The sequence below is a fragment of the Festucalex cinctus genome, chromosome 21 (genome assembly GCF_051991245.1).
Source record: "Festucalex cinctus isolate MCC-2025b chromosome 21, RoL_Fcin_1.0, whole genome shotgun sequence".
Lineage (NCBI taxonomy): Eukaryota > Metazoa > Chordata > Actinopteri > Syngnathiformes > Syngnathidae > Festucalex > Festucalex cinctus.
The window spans coordinates 5015871-5034311 of NC_135431.1; the positions used below are offsets into that span (position 1 = coordinate 5015871).

Genomic DNA, 18441 nt, shown 5'->3' on the forward strand with positions numbered 1-18441 from the left:
AAAAATGATTGTGTAAACTAACAGTTAATTTAAAAAGAATGCATTAATCTAATATAAAAAAAATCCACTTCATTAACATCTGCGTAATCTTTCTGTACAGCAAGTTTAAATTACTCCAAGATTTCATTGGCACATTCTTACAGAAAGGTTTGAACTGACTAATAATTTTTATATAAATCCATAACCATGTCTTCTGTAGTCACGTCTGTCACTTCAATCATTTTTCAGTTGACCACATCAGTACTTAGTGTTAAATTAAAACTGAGGAGTGTGCAACAGCAGGGCTAGATGATGGCCCGATCTCACAGATAGTTAGATAGATAGATAGATAGATAGATAGAAATCGCTAGCTAGCTAGCTAGCTAGCTAAAAGTAGCTGGATCGCTAGCTAGCTAGCTAAAGGTAGCTGGCTAGCTATCGAGATAGATAGATAGATAGATAGATAGATAGAATCTAGTTAGCTAGCTAGCCAACTATCATCTATCTAGCAAGCTGGCTAGCTAGCCAGCTAGCTATCATCTAGCTAGCAAGCTAGCTAGCTAGCCAGCTAGCTATCATCTAGCTAGCAAGCTAGCTAGCTAGCCAGCTAGCTATCATCTATCTAGCAAGGTAGCTAGCATAGCCATGGGCCGATAACCAGTATGACAGTTTACCGTGGGTTCGAAAAGTTGGTTTCAATAACCGCTCATCCTGCTTCTTCATCATCTTCTTCTTTTTTTTCTCTCTTTTTTTTTAAAGACATCTAAACAGGGCACAATCTGATATCTGATTGGCTGCTTACAGAGTTGAATAAACGAGCTGACTCTGAAGTTAATTGGCTACTCCCCCACCCCCTTCTTGGTGAGCAGTACAAAAAAAAAAAAAAAAAAGCACGATGCCAGTGGGTACAAGTTAGCCTCAAGGACAATATAAATAAAACACACTAAAAATAGCTCACCAGTGATGGGACGATGTGACTTACAATTAAAACAGAGAATGTTAACATTTATTTATTTAAACTTAATACAGTACTTGTTTCTTCCAAGCCAAAAATATTCTATATTTTATCTAAAAATAAAATTGTGCTCAATTAAAAAAAAAAAAAAAAAAAAAGTTTGTATTTACCTTTTCATTTTAGAGCTACAGTATAATGTTAATACCACAATTATTTTTGCTCACAGTCATCATACGTCATAATCTAATATTGGCCCATGCCTGCTTCATAACTGTGAGGCAAACACGTTAGCCACTCGCCTGCTATGAAAATATGGTGGCGCAAGACTGATTTCCAGATCGCAGATAAAGACTTTAGGACACTAGTTTCAAATAAGACAAATGAGAGAGTCAATTGCCAAGAAAGTTCCTCCCGGAACACTGTGTATCTTAAAAAAAAAAAAAGAAATAAAATAGTGTTGGCTAAAGATGAAACGTAGCCATCTGATTTCACTCAGACTATCTCTGCCCTGATGTGAACATGCAGACTGACAGGTATGAAACATCCGACGACGTGCATCTACATTTAGCAGCTAAACATCACTTGTAGTAAACAAAGGTCATGTAAGTACACGGCACGGCACAAGAACGAAGGATTTGTTTTGGTTCATTCGTCATTTCATAGGCTCATATTTTTCTTGTCAACGGGTCTATATTCTCTAGATAAATAGAAAATGTGACATTTTTCAGCTTGCTACCTGGCTGAAATCAGAACAGCTACGTGCGCTCCTTTGACGACACACACGGACCAATCAGAAAGGTAATTCCTTCCTGGGCACTGGCTGCAAGATGCCACTTGAGTCTTATTTTTCAAGATAAAAAAATAGGTCAAATTTAGACAGTACTCTCCCGCAACCGTTAACAGAACGCACACATCTAAATGATTGCAATACCCCACCACGAGTTTTAGAGGGCCGTTTCCTCGACGCAGTGAGCGGTCAGCTTGCACGTTGGCAGAGCCGCCCTGCTTTCCTCGTCTTCCGTCTGCGCGCTGTCGCTCTCCATTTCTTTGTCCTCGGTGACCGTGTCCTCTTTGCGGTAAGCCGTCCCGTTTGCGCCTTTCTTGGCCCTCTCGTAAGGCTGCGCGTTGATTTCGCTGGACTGGTTGAGAGAGGAAAAGGCGTCCCAAGGTCACCATTATGTTTATTTGGACAGGAGGAGGAGAAAACAGGAGAGGAAAGGACGACACACAAACGCGGTTGTACAAGATGAGCTGAAAACGCGGTAACATTTGGAGACATTTTAATTGGTTCAAGTCAGATGAGAGAAGGAGCCGGATCAGCCCGTCCAAGTTGATGTTTTTTTTTTTTGTTTTGTTTTTTAATGCAAATTAAAAATAAATCAATATCTTTTATCCTGGACCTGGTGAGTAGCTAATGTTTGTTTTTTCGCTGCTGCTGTTGCAGTTAAATTACTACTCACTATTTTTATTTGATTGTTGTTGGTTGAAGTTTTAATTTTGTTTCTTGTTTATTATCTTGAGCCTATTAATTTGTTTAATAAAATGAGAAAAAAATCATTTTCTTTGCTTGATAATTGTTGCTATTTGCAGTCAGTAGAGTGCAATATTTAGCTCACCAAGTCATTTATCAAAACGTACGGTAAATTTGTCGTAAAAATTTCAAAGAAAAGCTCAAGTTAAAAGAGCCGTTTGCGAGCCAAAAACAAACGGCTCTTTTCACTGAGCCGATTCAAATGAACCGGCTCACCGAAAAGAGCCGAAAATCCCATCACTATTGCTGACACACATTGGGCTCATTAGTTTGATTAGCCAACTGCCTACTTAACCAGCCTCTCCTACCAATTTCTCCTCGGTCCAGGTGTGTACTGACACATAAATCATACAAAATGATTCAAAAAGATTGATCGGCAAGGTCACCTTTTGTGCCAGAGGAGTGATGCAGCAAAGCTTCTCTTTGTAGCGCTGAGGCAGAAAGAAAAGCAGATTCCCCAAGACTGGGTAGACGGTTCCTGGGGTCAGTTGCTTCTCCTTCATTGGTCCTAAGGTCGGTAGATTTAGAGTTAATTTATATGAAGGAAAACGATTAAGTGAGCCTCACATCTATAATGTGATGAACAACAAAATATTTAACAACTCCACTTTATGAAGTCGTATATAATTTGGTGCTGAACGACAGCGGTACCAACGTATTTTGGACTATGGACCCTTTTCACAAAAATGCATATTTTGTTAAAGAAACTAAAACCCCAAATGATTAAAAATACAACTCACCATTACGCTGCATGTCGTGTAACGTTGATGCGGAGTTGACTAATTGGTTCAACCACTAATGATTGACAGTTAACACGTTAACTTTTTTTGGTCCCTTCCATTTTTCAGTTTCTTTTCTTGGCTCTCAACTTTATTTACCATATACAATATTAAAACTGCCACAATATTGTCATTTTATAATAAAAATAGAAGCACTTATGTTTGAAAGGGCATTCCAGTTGTGCAGTTCCAGCACCCTCTGGTGGTTGATTTATTAGTGCAATTTAATTTTAATTAGGCATATTTTGGCCACCTACTTTTAAGTCCCAAGGTAATCGCCGGATGAAGAGGAATCTTAACATGCTTGGGTTCCCTCACAAATTGTTTCACATGCATTAGCAAGCATGTGCCTCAATATTTGGTGTTATTATTGAATGTAGGTTGTTTATGTACAATGAAGTATATAAATCTGATATTATCTCTACTATTTGAACTACATGTGTAATTATGACCTCAGCTAATTAACATTGAAGATTCGACATTTACGTGCTGCTCTGATTATTGCGTCCACAGACAAAACTAACCGGGCATACTGCAGCAGTTATCACGCCGATAAATTAATCATACCAGCAAATATACAAAAACCAAATAATATACAGGTTTTTTTTTTATAACTTTTTTTTTTTAACAATATCTTAGAGTTCTTATACAGTATTGCAAGGATTGTTCTTATATCGTGACGTTTGGATATCTTTGCATCCCTAGTATGCAGCATAGCACTTTAGCAAGAAACATAGCTATAGTAAAGTACTATACATAACAAAAGAATCAAATAATTGTAAAAATCTATGTAATCTTTTCTAAATACGTCTAAAAGTGCTCCATTTAAATTGGAATTTAGCATACATGAGGCACAGAAATTCATTCCCTCTTGTTGGCATCCATCTATCCATCCATTCTCGAAAAGAGGAAATAAAAGAAATACAACTTTGAAATCACGTGTATTTACCTGTAAGCAGGCTGACGAGCAGTCCCACTACAACCACAGTGGTGGAATTGTGAGCGCTGTACCACATGTAGGACAATGAATAAAGCGCGTCGACGCCCGTTGGCCTGAAAAGTCAGAATGGGACTTCGTATTCTTTGCGATGCTCCATGCAAGCAGCTAAAGTTCCGTTTCCGAAGACTGTACCTCGGTTTGGCTGTCGCAGTAGCGTTGACCAGCGAAGTCATGACTGTGGTGGTCATGTTTTCGAAAGGGGGCGGCGCGACGGTACTGAGCGGTGAAGCAGGCATCCGCATGACAAAACTGCCAATGCCAATCCAGAAGGCCATGGCGAGACCGGCTGCTAAGCCAACCACTGCCCCCTAGGAATGTTCCATGAGAAAGAGATGGCGAGAGACTGAACCTCATCGTGACATCATGCTCATCCACCTCATTGCTGGATAAATAAAACTGCACACTTACAATGGAGTTTGCCCAAGGGAAGAACATTCCCAGGCAGAATAGGCCTAATAGGGGTCCACCCACCATCCCAAAGATGCTCAAGGCTGCCTGAGGGCGGAGAGGACAAACAGATATACATGTACAGTGATGTTCTTTACAGTAAAACAAATCTTGACTCCTCACAGAGGATAAAGAACACATTGAGCAGGATTACCAGTACATATTTTCTTTTACTGAAATGTATTAATTTGTTGTATTAATAATGAAATAAGTCAAAAGATACAAAGAATAAGGGGTAGGACTAGATAAGTTTCCAACTTCTTCCTACTCCTTTTGAATATGTAAACTATCACTAATAATTGCATGTTTCTTCTTTCATTTATACTTTTTTTTTTATCTGCTACTTGTTTATGTTTACATGTTTAATAATAAAAAAACAGTTTATATGTTTAATAAACAAACAAACAAGGTGTTAGCATTAGCATTAAGCTAGTTTTGTGCTGGTGTTAAATATACAATTGACGAATTCTCCAAGATTCTGTTTAGCTTGATAGTTAACGTCAACTGGGGGTGGCATAAAATACCTTGAACCCTCTTTTATGAAGAACTGTTCACCATGTGACAAACTGTTGCTTATTATGAACTGTGTTGGGTTCATCGCCACCATACAATCATCATATCTCAAATTTGCGCTCACAAACCAAATCACAAAAATTGGACAAATGACTGTGCTTGTATCTTGAAAAACTTGCAAGTTTTAATCCTATCTTTTTTTTTTTTTAATACACTTATCACTCTCACAAATTTCAGCTTTGCTTAATTTAACATTTTGGGCCCCTGCCCCAATACTTGGCTGGATCAGCAACATGGTAGTGGTCTCAGAAGTACCTGCCCTCCCTTCTGCCTTCCCCCCACTTCAGGAAACATACTTCGTGGTGCTTATGTACAATTTCCTGCCTTTGTGGTGCCGAATTATTAATGGATAGGAGAAAGCTTCATGAAGCTAATATAAATTTGAGGTGAGTTCATCAAGCTTCATCCAATTGAGTCCCACAAGCCAAAGCTTGATGGCAATCTGCAATGCCATCAAGTGGACAAAACAGGTATTGGTGTGTGAACTTTCACATAGAACTGCCGTATGTGATTCAATTTAATAACCAAGAAGCGGTAAAAATATGCATCTCGACAGTGAATATTCATTTTCTGTCGTCCTCCATAGAAAAGAGTCAAACAAACCAGTCAAGTGATGCAGACATACAAAAGTAAAATGCAGGTATTATGACCTTAGGACTAGACTGATAAAATAAAACAGATCTAATCATCAGGATCATGTGAAAAGTTGTCTTACCTGCAACACGGATCCCATTATGGAGGCGAGGTAGGCCATGGCCAGACATATCAAGCCATAGGCCAGCGCTGTGGGGGGGCACAACGACAAATCACTATTTTTTGGGGGGCAAAATTAAAAACAGAATTCTTTTTGTATACACATAAAACGGACCAAATTACCAAGTCCTTTGGATAGGAGTGTGGCTTTGGACTCTGTCATGTCGGGAAAATGTGGTTTAATTAGGTCCTCCATGGTTACTGTTGCTAGGGAGTTGAAGGCTGAAGAGATGGTGCTGGATGGCAGAAAGATAAGTCATTTAGAAACATGTGTTTTTGTTTTTATTTTACTAATCTGAGGAAATGAAAGTTTTATCTCCTGTTTTTCCAGTCGTCCCTTTGACCGTAATTCAAATTAAGGAGGCAGGCACACTATCACCATTTCAAAGATACGGCATTGATATGTAAATCTCAATTCAGCAAGGACAGTAAAACCTAGCAAAACAAAAGTAGTCGCTGTCTTAAATTAAAATGGAGATTGCAAATTAATAGTGGTGCAACGGATCACAAAAGTCACGGCTAGGATCGGATCATGCTAAAATCTAAACGGCTATATTTGACATTTTGACATGAATGCTTTTCTTTTTTTTTAATGGCCAAAGGAGTTAATTACAAAGTAGCCTTGGTCCAGAATATTGAAAAAGAATAATAGTAAGCCAGGTGCCAGCCGTCAAACTCATTAACAGCTATCAGACAGACACTCGTTGGTAATGCTAACAGCTAGCTGCTAGCCACTTACGTCGGAGACTTAGCCATATCATACAACGGCATAATTAATTAGCGTTTTCTTAGCGTCGTTTTCTTAGCCTTGTATTGATGCTGGTCGAAACTTTAAATGTCCATCAAAACTATGACATAAAAATCTTAAACATCTAAAAAGGGAAGTCAAGCTAGCCATCACGCCACGACGTGGGCCAACTTCAAGTACAAATCTACTAAGGCTATTTGCATTGCCGTCAATGTATCATTTGGCAAACTTTTATTTTGAAGTTAGCCTTAGGGTAGGCGGCGTGTTAACATTTAGTATGTTTCAGTTTGCTTGACATGTCTTACTGGTGTCGAGAAAAATGGCTGAAAAAAAATCCCGTATCATTAATTTTAGGACTAATTTCACCACAAGTTGCCAATTTTATTTATTTTTTTTTCAAAAATGCTCCTATAGTTTTCAACTTCCTCTGCTGCTATAATAGTGAATGTGGACTGATCGTGTTGCTTTCGTGTGAATGCACAGTTTGTTTGTTTTTTCGTTTTCATCCACCAAGCAAGCCGCGGATCACGCGCGATCCGAACAAACCACGGCTTAATGATGCTCCGTTGCGCCACTACAAATTCATCGAAAAATGGTTAGCCTCAAAGATGTTGGTTTCCTGAATTGTCTACCTGAGCGCTCCACTGAAGAGACAGGCCACAAAGAGGCCTGCGAGGCCGGGCAGATCCTTGAATACGTCCATGACAAAGTATAACACCATCTGCCAAAAAAAAGACACAAACTTTCATATCCACTGATATGATGAACCATAACAAAATCCATGTTTACCTGATCATTTGTTTTGACATAGCCTTTATCTAGAGGACTGTCCTCTCCGTAGCGGGCAAACATAACCAGCCCCATCAGACAACCTAAACACAGGACGATCTGCTGGCATGGGAAGACAACATAACACGACCTAGAACAGACACAATTATTTAAAAAAAAAAAAAAACATGAATAATGGAAAGACATAACTGCACTTTAATAAGCAGCACGACACTCACATAATAGCCTCTTTCTCGGTGCGGGAGCTAAGGTATCTCTGGACTTGGGCCTGGTTGACGCCATACAGAGCCAGCATCAGGAAGATTCCACCCACACCTAATGTCCAGAAGGTGTGGCGCTCCAAAGGGTCTGGATTTAGGCTAAAACGATCAATGTTGGAACGTCATTGGTAGTGAAATTGAATGGTAAGGTGCCTCAGCCCCATGCATCGTGTTTCCTCACTCAAGTCCTGCAATGCGACTGCCGTTCACTGCTTTCCTCCAGACCTCTGCGATCCCCCCTGCCTGATGTGCCCCGACAATGATAACTGCCAGCTGCCCTGCAAACATGACGACTGTCTGGAAGACATCGGTCCACATTACCGCCTTCAGGCCACCCTGAGGGACACCAAACACCGAAGGTCAGAACACCGTAATAGTCAGGTCAGGTCAAAGATTAACCGTGTTTTGTTTTATTCCTGTTGGGTTGGTGACAAGAGAAGAAAAACATCCACTACAATTTATGGTGATACTAAAGGTAGCTGTCACGCAGTGTTTTGATGTCATGATAGTCGGAAATATTTGCCAGTATCCATTAGGGATGTAACGATAAGGGCAATATCGTGATGTTAAAACTGCCGCAATATCGTCGTCGTCATGTTCACAATATTTAAAAGGAACACATTTGTTCAAGGGCGGCACGGTAGTCGAGTGGTTAGCACGTCCGCTTCCCAGTTCTGAGGTCTCCGGTTCGAGTCCAGGCTCGGACCTTCCTGGGTGGAGTTTGCATGTTCTCCCCGTGCCCGCGTGGGTCTTCTCCGGGTACTCCGGTCTCCTCCCACATTCCAAAGACATGCATGCAGGTTAATTGGGTGCTCCGAATTGTCCCTAGGTGTCCGTGTGAGTGTGGATGGTTGTTCGTCTCTGTGTGCCCTGCGATTGGTTGGCAACCAGTCCAGGGTGTCTCCCGCCTACTGCCCAGAGCCAGCTGAGATAGGCGCCAGCAGCCCCCGCGACCCTTGTGAGGAATAAGCGGTCAAGAAAATGGATGGATGGATGGACATTTGTTCAAAAAAAAGTCATGTTGATTTCCATTTATGCAGTTCTAGCACCCTCTAGTGGCTAGTTCATTACTGCAATTTAATTTTCATTAGGGATGTTTTGGCCTTTTATGTTTAAAATCTATGCTAATTTTCAGATGAAGGGGAACCTATTTGCTTGTGAAGCGATCAATGTGTGCTTGCATTAGCAAATAAGTGCCTCAATATTGTTATTAGCGATTGTAGGTGATTTATATGCATTGCTGTTATGTACAAAAGCACAATATTGTGCTTTTTTTTAGTTTGAACTTCTTTTTTTTTTTTTTTACAATATAGTGATCTTTTTTATGATTACTTTAACGTGGTCTTCGTATTAAGATAAGCAATAACTTAAGTTTTACACTATACATCTGAATCATTAACACTAACTTCCCAGAAAGTGCGAAAAAAAAAAAAGACAGTATGGAAAATTAATATTGTTAAATTCTTGAAGGAAAAGAAACAAATGGATCAAACGTGCATGCTTACATATTCAAACTACAAGATATTCTGTAACACGCATATTCTATGAACAACTCCAGTATAGAAAAATAATAGAAATAGCCATCATTAATAAAGCATAGGGAACAAATGATGCCATTGAATTCCTGACTTACCAGAGCAGTGTAGAGGGTACACACAAGTCCCATGGCAAGCACTGCTCCCCATAAGTCAAAACCTGTGACTGGAAGCAAATACAGCAACACCGTTACCAGCGCATTTACATATTCTGCCATATGGTGGACATAATCTACTTCGTCCGCCCATCGGTACTCACGGAATCGCTTTGAGACAAACAAAAGCATTTTACAAAAACAAGGACGGCAGAAACACGCTTAAAATACATACGTGTCATTATATTGCAATTTGGACTGAGATGTATGCATAACTTATGTGCACATTTACAGTACGATTTTGATGTCTTTTCTCTCACCTGCATTAAGTGCCAAGGCTGGAGCATACAGGACCACTCCCATATAAATGACCTGCAGATAGATGCAAGGTAAACATGTTAGCACAGCAAGCTAACTTCTCCATACTGCTTTGTTTTTGTGTAATATTACTATACATGGCTAGCCTTTGAATTAGAGTACAATTGATGATTTTTCTATGGTCAAGATGAGTGCTTTATTGGTTACACTTTAACCAATTTCAGTCATGATATTTCTTTTCCCATCATAATGTTGATCAACAGCTGAAGCCTTTATTGTCATCATACAAAGAGATGTACAAGATTGAATTATCTCCTTCCAGTGCAGCACACATGCAAAACAGATTTACCTAAAATGTAAAAATATTTTTAAAACTAAAAAAAAAGAAAATGACTGTAAATGTGTATTGCACAGTGTGTTTAACATATACTTGAGTGGAGTCATTGGTGATTAACTCTGATTATATGCTGAATTAATAAATAGCTTCAATAAAACAATATTATAGTCAAATGATGGCAATAATAGCAACAACAGATTCAAAAAAACTGATTAGCACAAATGGTTGGACGGATGTAAAATGTAAATAACAATTTTCAGATTTTTTAAAGGCTCGACTTAGACTTGTCTTAAAATCTCACAAACTGGATTGAAAGAAATAAAGGGATACTTCACGTATTTAGCCCATTATAGTGATAAAAAGTTAATATTTTGCCTATAATAAAGAAAACATTTTCATTATTTTTCACGTACAATTAGTACCTTTAAAAACACATTTTGCAACTTGCTGTCGACTGAAAATGACATCACAAGGGCTCGGGTAACCAATCACCTATTTTCTAGGTTTGGTCATGTGACATTCACAAGCTGAGCTGTGATTGGTTACCTGAGCCCTGTGATGTCATTTTCAGTCGACAGAAAGTTGCAAAATGTGTTTTTAAAGGTACTAATTGGACGTGAAAAATAATGAAAATGTCAAATTTATTATAGGCAAAATATTCATGTTTGACTGCCAAAAATGGCTAAATAAGTAAAGTATCCTTTTAACATTACAAAAACAACTAATTGCGACAAAAATGTAAATCCAAAGATTAAGATACCATCTGAAAGATGAAGGTCACAGTCCCACATATGCGGACTGTCTTGTTAAAGCGCAGCTCCAGATACTGTCAAGAGAAAGAGAGAGAAAACAAAAAAAAAACAAAAAAGGGGGAAAAATGCCTGTTACATATAATCTCAGAGTCATTTACAGTTATTGATGACCAAGCAACTTTTTTTGGGGGTCACAGTACACGACTGAGTAGAAAATAACTGATAAGAGTCCTTGAATTTGAGGAGAAAGAAAAAACAAACAAAAAAACTTTCAGCACAGTCATTCAGCATTGCCTCTGTTTTTGCTGATTGTTAACACATCAAGGATAAGACTGCGAAGAGGACAGATAAGAAAGCTGACCTCTGAGATTATCATGAGACGACAAACACAAGGGAACTAGGAGAAAGGGGCATTTTGTGAGACAAAACAAAGACAAAAAGGGAAGATGACATTAGCATCGACTGTGATTCTACTTTTTTTTTTTTCTTCCTCACTGTGAATCGCTATTCACAAAAAAAAAATACAGTTTGTTTCCAGCACTGCGTACCTCATATGCGCTGGAAAGCCGCAGCCTGTAGAAGACTGGTATGAAAACATGAGCTGGGATGAGGAGTCCCAAGAAGTACGAACAGCCCAGGAACCAGTACTGCGTCCCGAACGTGTAAACCTCCGACGGCGCGCCCAGAATCGCCACAGCGGACTGGAAAGTGGCGAGCAGTGACAGCGATACGGGCAGCCAGCTCATTGAGCGGTCAGCCATCAGGAACTCCTGTAGTCAATCAAATGATGCCAACTTGAGACTAAGAGCTCAGCTTTCGTTAAGCTTAAAAAAAGAAAGCCCACCTGTGTCGTACGCTGGCGTCCACCGGAGAAGGCATAATACAAGCCGATTCCAGCTGACGCCACCAACAGCAACGCAAAGATGACATAGTCCACCGTGGTGAAGTGCATCTGGACGACTCCCCCCATGATGACCCCCCGGAGGTAGGCCTGGTTTGGCGAGTCTGGAGACAGGAGGTCGTTGAAGAGGCCTTTGGGGGGTGATCACAGTGTTAAAGACGGTACATCACCCATTGTGATACCCAGAGAGCTGGAGGGAGAGAGAGGCAAAGACAAGAAAAGAATAGAATGAGTGGTAACCCTCTCACTACCTGAGGCAAGAGTGAGAGAATGGTTCAAGTGCCAACATCAACGGGGGTATGTGGCGGTTGGCTACACTTTTATTTACAAGGTCATTCGTGGCCCACTTGCAGTGGTAACTCAATCACAGAGCCTGCACCGAGTTAAAAAAAACAAACAAAAAAGCTTTTGTCTTCTCCACCTTCTACAAGGAACTTGCTGCAGAAGGACCGGAAATGAACAGAACTTATCTCTAGTTTGAATGACTTTAAATCCAGAAATTCAATCACAATTTCTATTATTACCCTCCATAATTACAAAATAGGCATAATCGTACAAAAGCGATTATTCTGAAATGGCTAGCCGCTGAGATAGTCGTAGTCAAGCTAACGGCAGTATGAATGAAAGCACACGGGCCTGTGAGAAGCCACATTTCAAAATAAACCTTACTTTACCAAGTAGTATATGTAGGTCAATGCATTGTAGCACTTTTATTTTGAAGTTGTTACCGGAAGGGTGTCATCGGGGCTGAAGATGTGTGCCTCGATACGGAGTTTGTGAACAATGGCAATATAAATGCACCAAACTGTTGGGCCAGACGTTAGTAACACAACTTAGTCCTGAAGTCACGTTCAAGCCCCAGGTAAGAGACTAATAAGACATAATTATGCTGATGCTGTATTGTGCGGCGCCTGTTGTCAGCGTTTAGCCGTGGCTGCTAGCTAACAGCGAGCTAACAGCAGTGTTAACCGTCATGTGCAACCCTAAACCCGACGCTGGTTTGGCTGCCTTTTCAGCCACGTTAAGTTTATTAGGGAAGAGCTAATCGAGTCATTTGAATGGCTCTTCAATGTGACCGATGGGAACCGAGTCTTTATTGACAGTTTTGAATAATCGTGATTTCAATTATTACCACAATAATCGTGATTATTATTTTTTCCATAATCGAGTAGCCCTACTTGAGACAGCCTACCTTACTTGTAACTGCTTTACCTCATTTATATGTTATTTTAAATTGTGTTGAAACTAACGTTATTTGTGTTGCAAGTCTAACTTGTGCCGCCTTTTGACCAGGACTCCCCTTGGAAAAGAGTTTTTTAATCTCAGTGAGACATTCATGGCGAGATAAAGGTTAACATACGTGCGCAAAAGGATTCTCTGCCATTGACTTGACAACTAGGCTGGGCAAAGACGCATGATTTTCAAGTGGGAGAACTTGAAAAGTGCTCTCACGTAAATCAGCCAAGCAGAGTGCCGGTGTTAGCACAGATTAGCCTTAGCTAGCACAGTGTTCTTAACGTTACGTGCTGATTTTTAACACTACTCACAAACATTAATTTTATGAAGATCTCCAACATAGCCTACAAACCATTCTGTGTTGTTAAAAAAAATGCAAAGTTAAAGTAAAAAAAAAAAGATATATGTATAAATCAAAACACAAGTCGAGCGCACGTGTTAGCACAAATTAGCTTTAGTGTTTTTCAGAATGTTACCTTCTGATAGCTAGATTTATAATACTACGTATGAACATTTATCTTATGAAGCTTTGAGACATAGTATAAACCCTTCTGTGTTAGTTGAAAAAATGTAATGTTAATATTAATAATAATAATAATAATAATAATAACAATAATAAAGATATGATGCTGCTGCTACAGGTCGATTCTGTTTTATTATTAAAATCATTTAAAAAAAAATGAATAACATAATTCTAACAAATTAATAATAGTAAGTTAAAGAGAGTGATAGTAGTGTAAATGTGGGCAGCTATGAGCTCGTACTCCTGCACCTGAACCCTTTGTCACCACATTAGCCTGAAAGGCAATATTATAACAAAGCAGGAAACTCAAATTCAACGCCCGTGTGATCTTTTTCCCCGCTAAGATTGTTGTTTAATTTTACAACCCACCGATTTAAACAAACAAAACCTAATCCCCCCCCCATCGTGTTTTTGTAAAAATCAAACCTCATCCTTTTACAGATGTCATAGTGTGGAAACGCAACAGGGATCATTGCTTTTATAGTGGCATGGGGAGTGAGTCTCAAATATTAACATTTGCACTCTCAAATACATCACACTACCACACATACAGTATATAACACGTATACACTTATAGTAAATAGTATGTAAGCTTGAACAGCCATTCGCTCTAGTCATGCGAATGGAAGCAGTCTTTCATCATGGTGACCATAGAAGCTGTTGACATAGAGACAAGATAATAAGATACTGGCACTGCTACCTTCAACCACAAATGAAATCCGCCTAATAAGGAATGTCATGTGACCAACCCGGAAAACAGGTTAGTGGACTTCCTGTGTGCACAGTGATGGGCTGATGACATGATGGTTAGAGCCCGAACTTACTCAAATAAATATTTTTTTTTCTTTCTTTCGCTGCCATCTATGGACAAAAGTGAAATACACGTACAGTAGATCATTTATGTAAACATAAGCCATCTTGTGTAGCTCTTGGATGGATCGCTTCCGTATAATAAACAACTATATTATTAATGTCCCGGCAGGTGCTCTGTTCCGATCTTCTGCTATAGTGACCCAAATTGGAAGCAAGTGTTTATGTCAAACATCTTCCCTGAGAAAAGTTAATGAATAAAGAGCCAAACATTAAGATGTTTTAAAAAACCCAAACCAGAAATCTTGAGATTGACTACTTTAAAATAAAATAAGAGTTGAAACTTAAGGGAAACATTGGAAAAGCTTCTTACATTCCCGTCTAAAGGTCTGCTTTCCCAGGCAACCAGTTTACAGCCAGTCACTCCACATGCAATCATCACATGCTAGCAACCGCAAATGGCACACAAAGTGACTACCGAGACTTCACATCTGAAGTTGATACCTTCTAGATCAGGGGTGTCAAACTCATATTAGCTCAGGGGCCGCATGGAGGAAAATATATTACTAAGTGGGCCGAATCGGTAAAATAATGGTATATAACTTAAAAACAATTGCCATCAATTATATGCAGATTTCTGAGATTTTTGGGCCAGCCCTTAAATTACGGAGCTCAACTGTAATCTATTGTTTAAAATAATAACACGAATGCAAATGAAAGGCGGCAACTCTTTGCCTGTATGAGTTCCGGACGTGTTAAATCTACCTGTTTTGCATCTATATAGTTCCCAGAATGCATTGTGTGGCACAGTTACTGAAGTTATAAGGACGTTAATCCCTGTCATATGTATTTGTGTTACCAGTAATTGAATTTGTGTCGTATTTAACACGTTTATGTTGGTCGATGATTAAAAACAAACAAACAAAAAAACACTTTTTTTTTTAAACAAACCATAACTTTAAGTTGTGTGTAAAATAATGACTTCCACGGCGATTCCGTGTCCAAGTTACACTACTCATCTGGGGACTGCTTGTGAAATTACAAATTTATATATTTTATTGTGGCTGGCTGATTAATTGGTCCGACATTACAATTTTTTTTTTTTTACTTTACAAAGTCATCTTGCGGGCCGGATTAAACCCCTTTGTGGGCCTGATCCGGCCCGCGGGCCGTATGTTTGACACCCCTGTTCTAGATTATCTACCTTTAGCGTACACACCAAGATGTCCAGATAATGGCAAAACTTGGGAGATGTTGCGTGGTCGCTAAGAAAACATTATATACTTGAGTTCTCAGAGTATTTCCACTTAAAAAACTACTTTGTATTAAATATAAGAGAGGTCTACCCTAAACTGACCTGTGCATGTATTGGTACAAAGTGAGCTAAGTGAACCGGTTCAGGGTGCACCTACTAGGGATAGACCAATTATCGGCCGGGCCGATTATCGGTGCCGATATTTGGCATGTTGACCAATATCGGCATCGGCCTTTTTACGAAACTGAAGGCCGATAAAAGCTGGAATCGCTTGTTTAAAATTAAAAGAAAAGGCAATTTATTTTTTTTATGCTATTATTTTCTCTTTTACTGCAAATGAAAATCGGCTTGAAATATCGGTTATCGGCCTCCTTGACAACTAATAATCGGTATCGGCCCTGAAAAAGCCATATTGGTCTATCACTAGGTTCAACCTACTCACCCAAAGTCAGCTGTTCAAGAGTTCAGGCCTCACCTACAACCATATTGAGAAAAAAACGGTGTAGAAAATGTCATGAAAATCGTCGGATAAATACTTACAGTCATCTTGCGGTATCAAGTATGCTACATTGATCACATTAAGTATCCTTAAAGGTGCTCTCATATGAAATACTCACTTTTGGGGGGGGGGTTGACAGAAGTATGTCTTACCATAGCTTGACTAAGTCCCCAAAGTTGTGAAATAAACGACCTATGTTTCCCTTTCCTATGGCCGTTTGTATCACATTAGCTCAAACAGCACTCTCAAATGGATTGTTTCAGCAGGTCGGTTTTACACGTCACTAGCCACACCTTTTTCGGTTTTACACGTCACTAGCTCAGCGCGAACTCCACCCTCAAAAACTTGTTTTTCCCAATAAATTAACTGCTGGGTATGGTCAAATCCTCATCCGTCGATAACCCAGATACAGCATTTTATTTATGATTTGTTTGTTTTGTGCGAAGCACTTAAAATAAATAAAATTCCAGTTAAAAGTTGAATTGGACGTTGGTGTTTTGTTTTTTTTGTTTGTTTTTTTTAAATAGAAAAATATAAATTAAAATATTACAGCTCAATGAACTTGGTTCCCAATCTCAGGGTCCTGGCCACAACACCTCTTCTATGACACATATTATCAATCATTCAAGAAAATATATTTTAATGTAGTTTTATAGTTTTTTTTGTGTTAAATCAGGGTTAAGTAAGTTATTTTTACACACCTAAATAGACTCTGTAATAGATTACTACATTTCATTGGACATGGAAAAACTGAAGGTCAACCAATGACAAGATACACACACACACACACGCTTACACAAGCGACGGTCTTCTTCGGAAATAGGCCTCACTTTTGTTTGTCTCTCTGTGACGCAGACTGCCAATGATTTGAACAAACATTAAACCTCGAGTTGAACCCTGGACAAAGTGATAATACATCTGACACACAGCTCACGTTTCAATCAGCGTTCATAAAGATGGGCAAAATGCAGCCACAATCAATGATAAGTGTGTAGTCAGCACTTCATCACCAATCCAAGAAATTAGATCTGTCAAGTGTGTAATAAATTCATGCATGCAGGGGACAAATCATCAAACACAAATCATTCCCACGTCAACAACTTCGCCAAACATTCAAATAGATGCCAGTTATCAGAAGCTTACAGATCTCCTTATGTTGACTGAAAACAACAGGAGATAAAAATCCACTGGAATTTCATAAATGTTCGTCAGTTATTCAAGCTGCAATTTAACGAGCCAGGATGAGTTAGTGACTATTTGTTCATACATGACCGAAATAAAAAGTAACCACACGCAATGGTTAAATCCAATGACAAAAGAGCGGTACATAAAACGCGGCCATGTTTTGCAAGTGTGCGATGACGTTCTTTCTAAGCGACAATGAGTAAGAGAACTACATTACCCAAACGACAGTAATGTGGCAAATATGCTACCATTGGCTAATTAATCCGCACGCGATTGGCGTGTCGTTCATTATGCAGTCCCATACTATATTTATTTATTTTTTTGCTAACTGTGCGAACTATGACAAGTAGTGGAGAAGGCAAAAGGAAACTACAATAAAGAAACAGCAGGAAAAAAAAAGCTAATTTGACAGCGCGACAACGTGGTGCTGTCGCCAACTCTAAACTTTGCTAAACTGCAGCGCGTGGCACTACACAAATTAACCCCCCCCGGTCTTTAACGTCCACCAAATTTCAAATTTCAATTAAATTACCTGAATAATTCAATTCCATTCACTTACCTTCCGGACCTGGTAAAATACAGGACTACGTCAAGGTCTAGTCTGGTCTGGTAGGTTAGTGCGGTCGAACGTTATTGGAGTGGACCGCCCATTCTCCTTGACGCGCTGGATGTTGCGTTCACTTACACTAAGTAAACTAGCAAATCATCACGACAGTGCATCTGTAATGTCTCCGTAGCCGAAGGCATCATTATACGTGAACGGTTGGCGACACACTGCGGTATATGACAATACTGAACTAGATTTAGAACATCCATTTGCTGGTTCCGATAGCATTTACAGGTAGTACGGTCGTTTACCAACACGACCGTCGTCATTGCGAGTGATGCATCTCGAGGGCAATATGTCGTGACCACGGCGGAGGTACGACTGGACACGATAGGTTTAGTACCTCCGACGCCAATAGTTCACCCTTTCCTCTTACCTGGACATCAATTTGGGTTCAGTTTGACCGGAGCATCTTTTTACAAAACCGCCCACCTCCAGTTAACGTGCATTTTCCTGCAGCTGCGCGGGTTTACCACCACATTGCAGCCCCCTCAAGCTGATGACGCATGGCTCTCCAATAATCGTCTGTGACACCAGCTACTGTTCATCCAGGACAGCTCACCACTTCACCATG

The 18441-nt window shown here is 39.6% G+C and overlaps 1 protein-coding gene across 2 annotated transcripts in view; it reads right to left on the reverse strand.

The window, feature by feature from the left end:
• The window catches only part of slc5a6a (solute carrier family 5 member 6a), a 30007-nt gene extending 11604 nt beyond the window's left edge, over window positions 1-18403 (reverse strand). The window contains exons 1-19 of one of the 2 annotated variants that reach the window (XM_077510151.1): window positions 17219-17404; window positions 16872-16972; window positions 11696-11942; window positions 11400-11621; window positions 11213-11248; window positions 10860-10925; window positions 9765-9816; window positions 9448-9515; window positions 7996-8150; window positions 7773-7913; window positions 7555-7684; window positions 7398-7486; window positions 6141-6253; window positions 5980-6047; window positions 4653-4739; window positions 4377-4552; window positions 4194-4297; window positions 2852-2973; window positions 654-2073 (exon numbers count right to left, since the gene is read on the reverse strand). In XM_077510151.1, the coding sequence (XP_077366277.1) occupies window positions 1879-2073; window positions 2852-2973; window positions 4194-4297; window positions 4377-4552; window positions 4653-4739; window positions 5980-6047; window positions 6141-6253; window positions 7398-7486; window positions 7555-7684; window positions 7773-7913; window positions 7996-8150; window positions 9448-9515; window positions 9765-9816; window positions 10860-10925; window positions 11213-11248; window positions 11400-11621; window positions 11696-11821 (1950 nt within the window). In that variant the 5' untranslated portion in view covers window positions 11822-11942; window positions 16872-16972; window positions 17219-17404 and the 3' untranslated portion in view covers window positions 654-1878. Of the gene's footprint in view, window positions 1-653; window positions 2074-2851; window positions 2974-4193; window positions 4298-4376; window positions 4553-4652; window positions 4740-5979; window positions 6048-6140; window positions 6254-7397; window positions 7487-7554; window positions 7685-7772; window positions 7914-7995; window positions 8151-9447; window positions 9516-9764; window positions 9817-10859; window positions 10926-11212; window positions 11249-11399; window positions 11622-11695; window positions 11943-16871; window positions 16973-17218; window positions 17405-18243 lie in introns of those variants that run through there. The other variant, XM_077510152.1, reaches the window with a different exon arrangement.
• Between the last annotated feature and the right edge of the window lie 38 nt (window positions 18404-18441).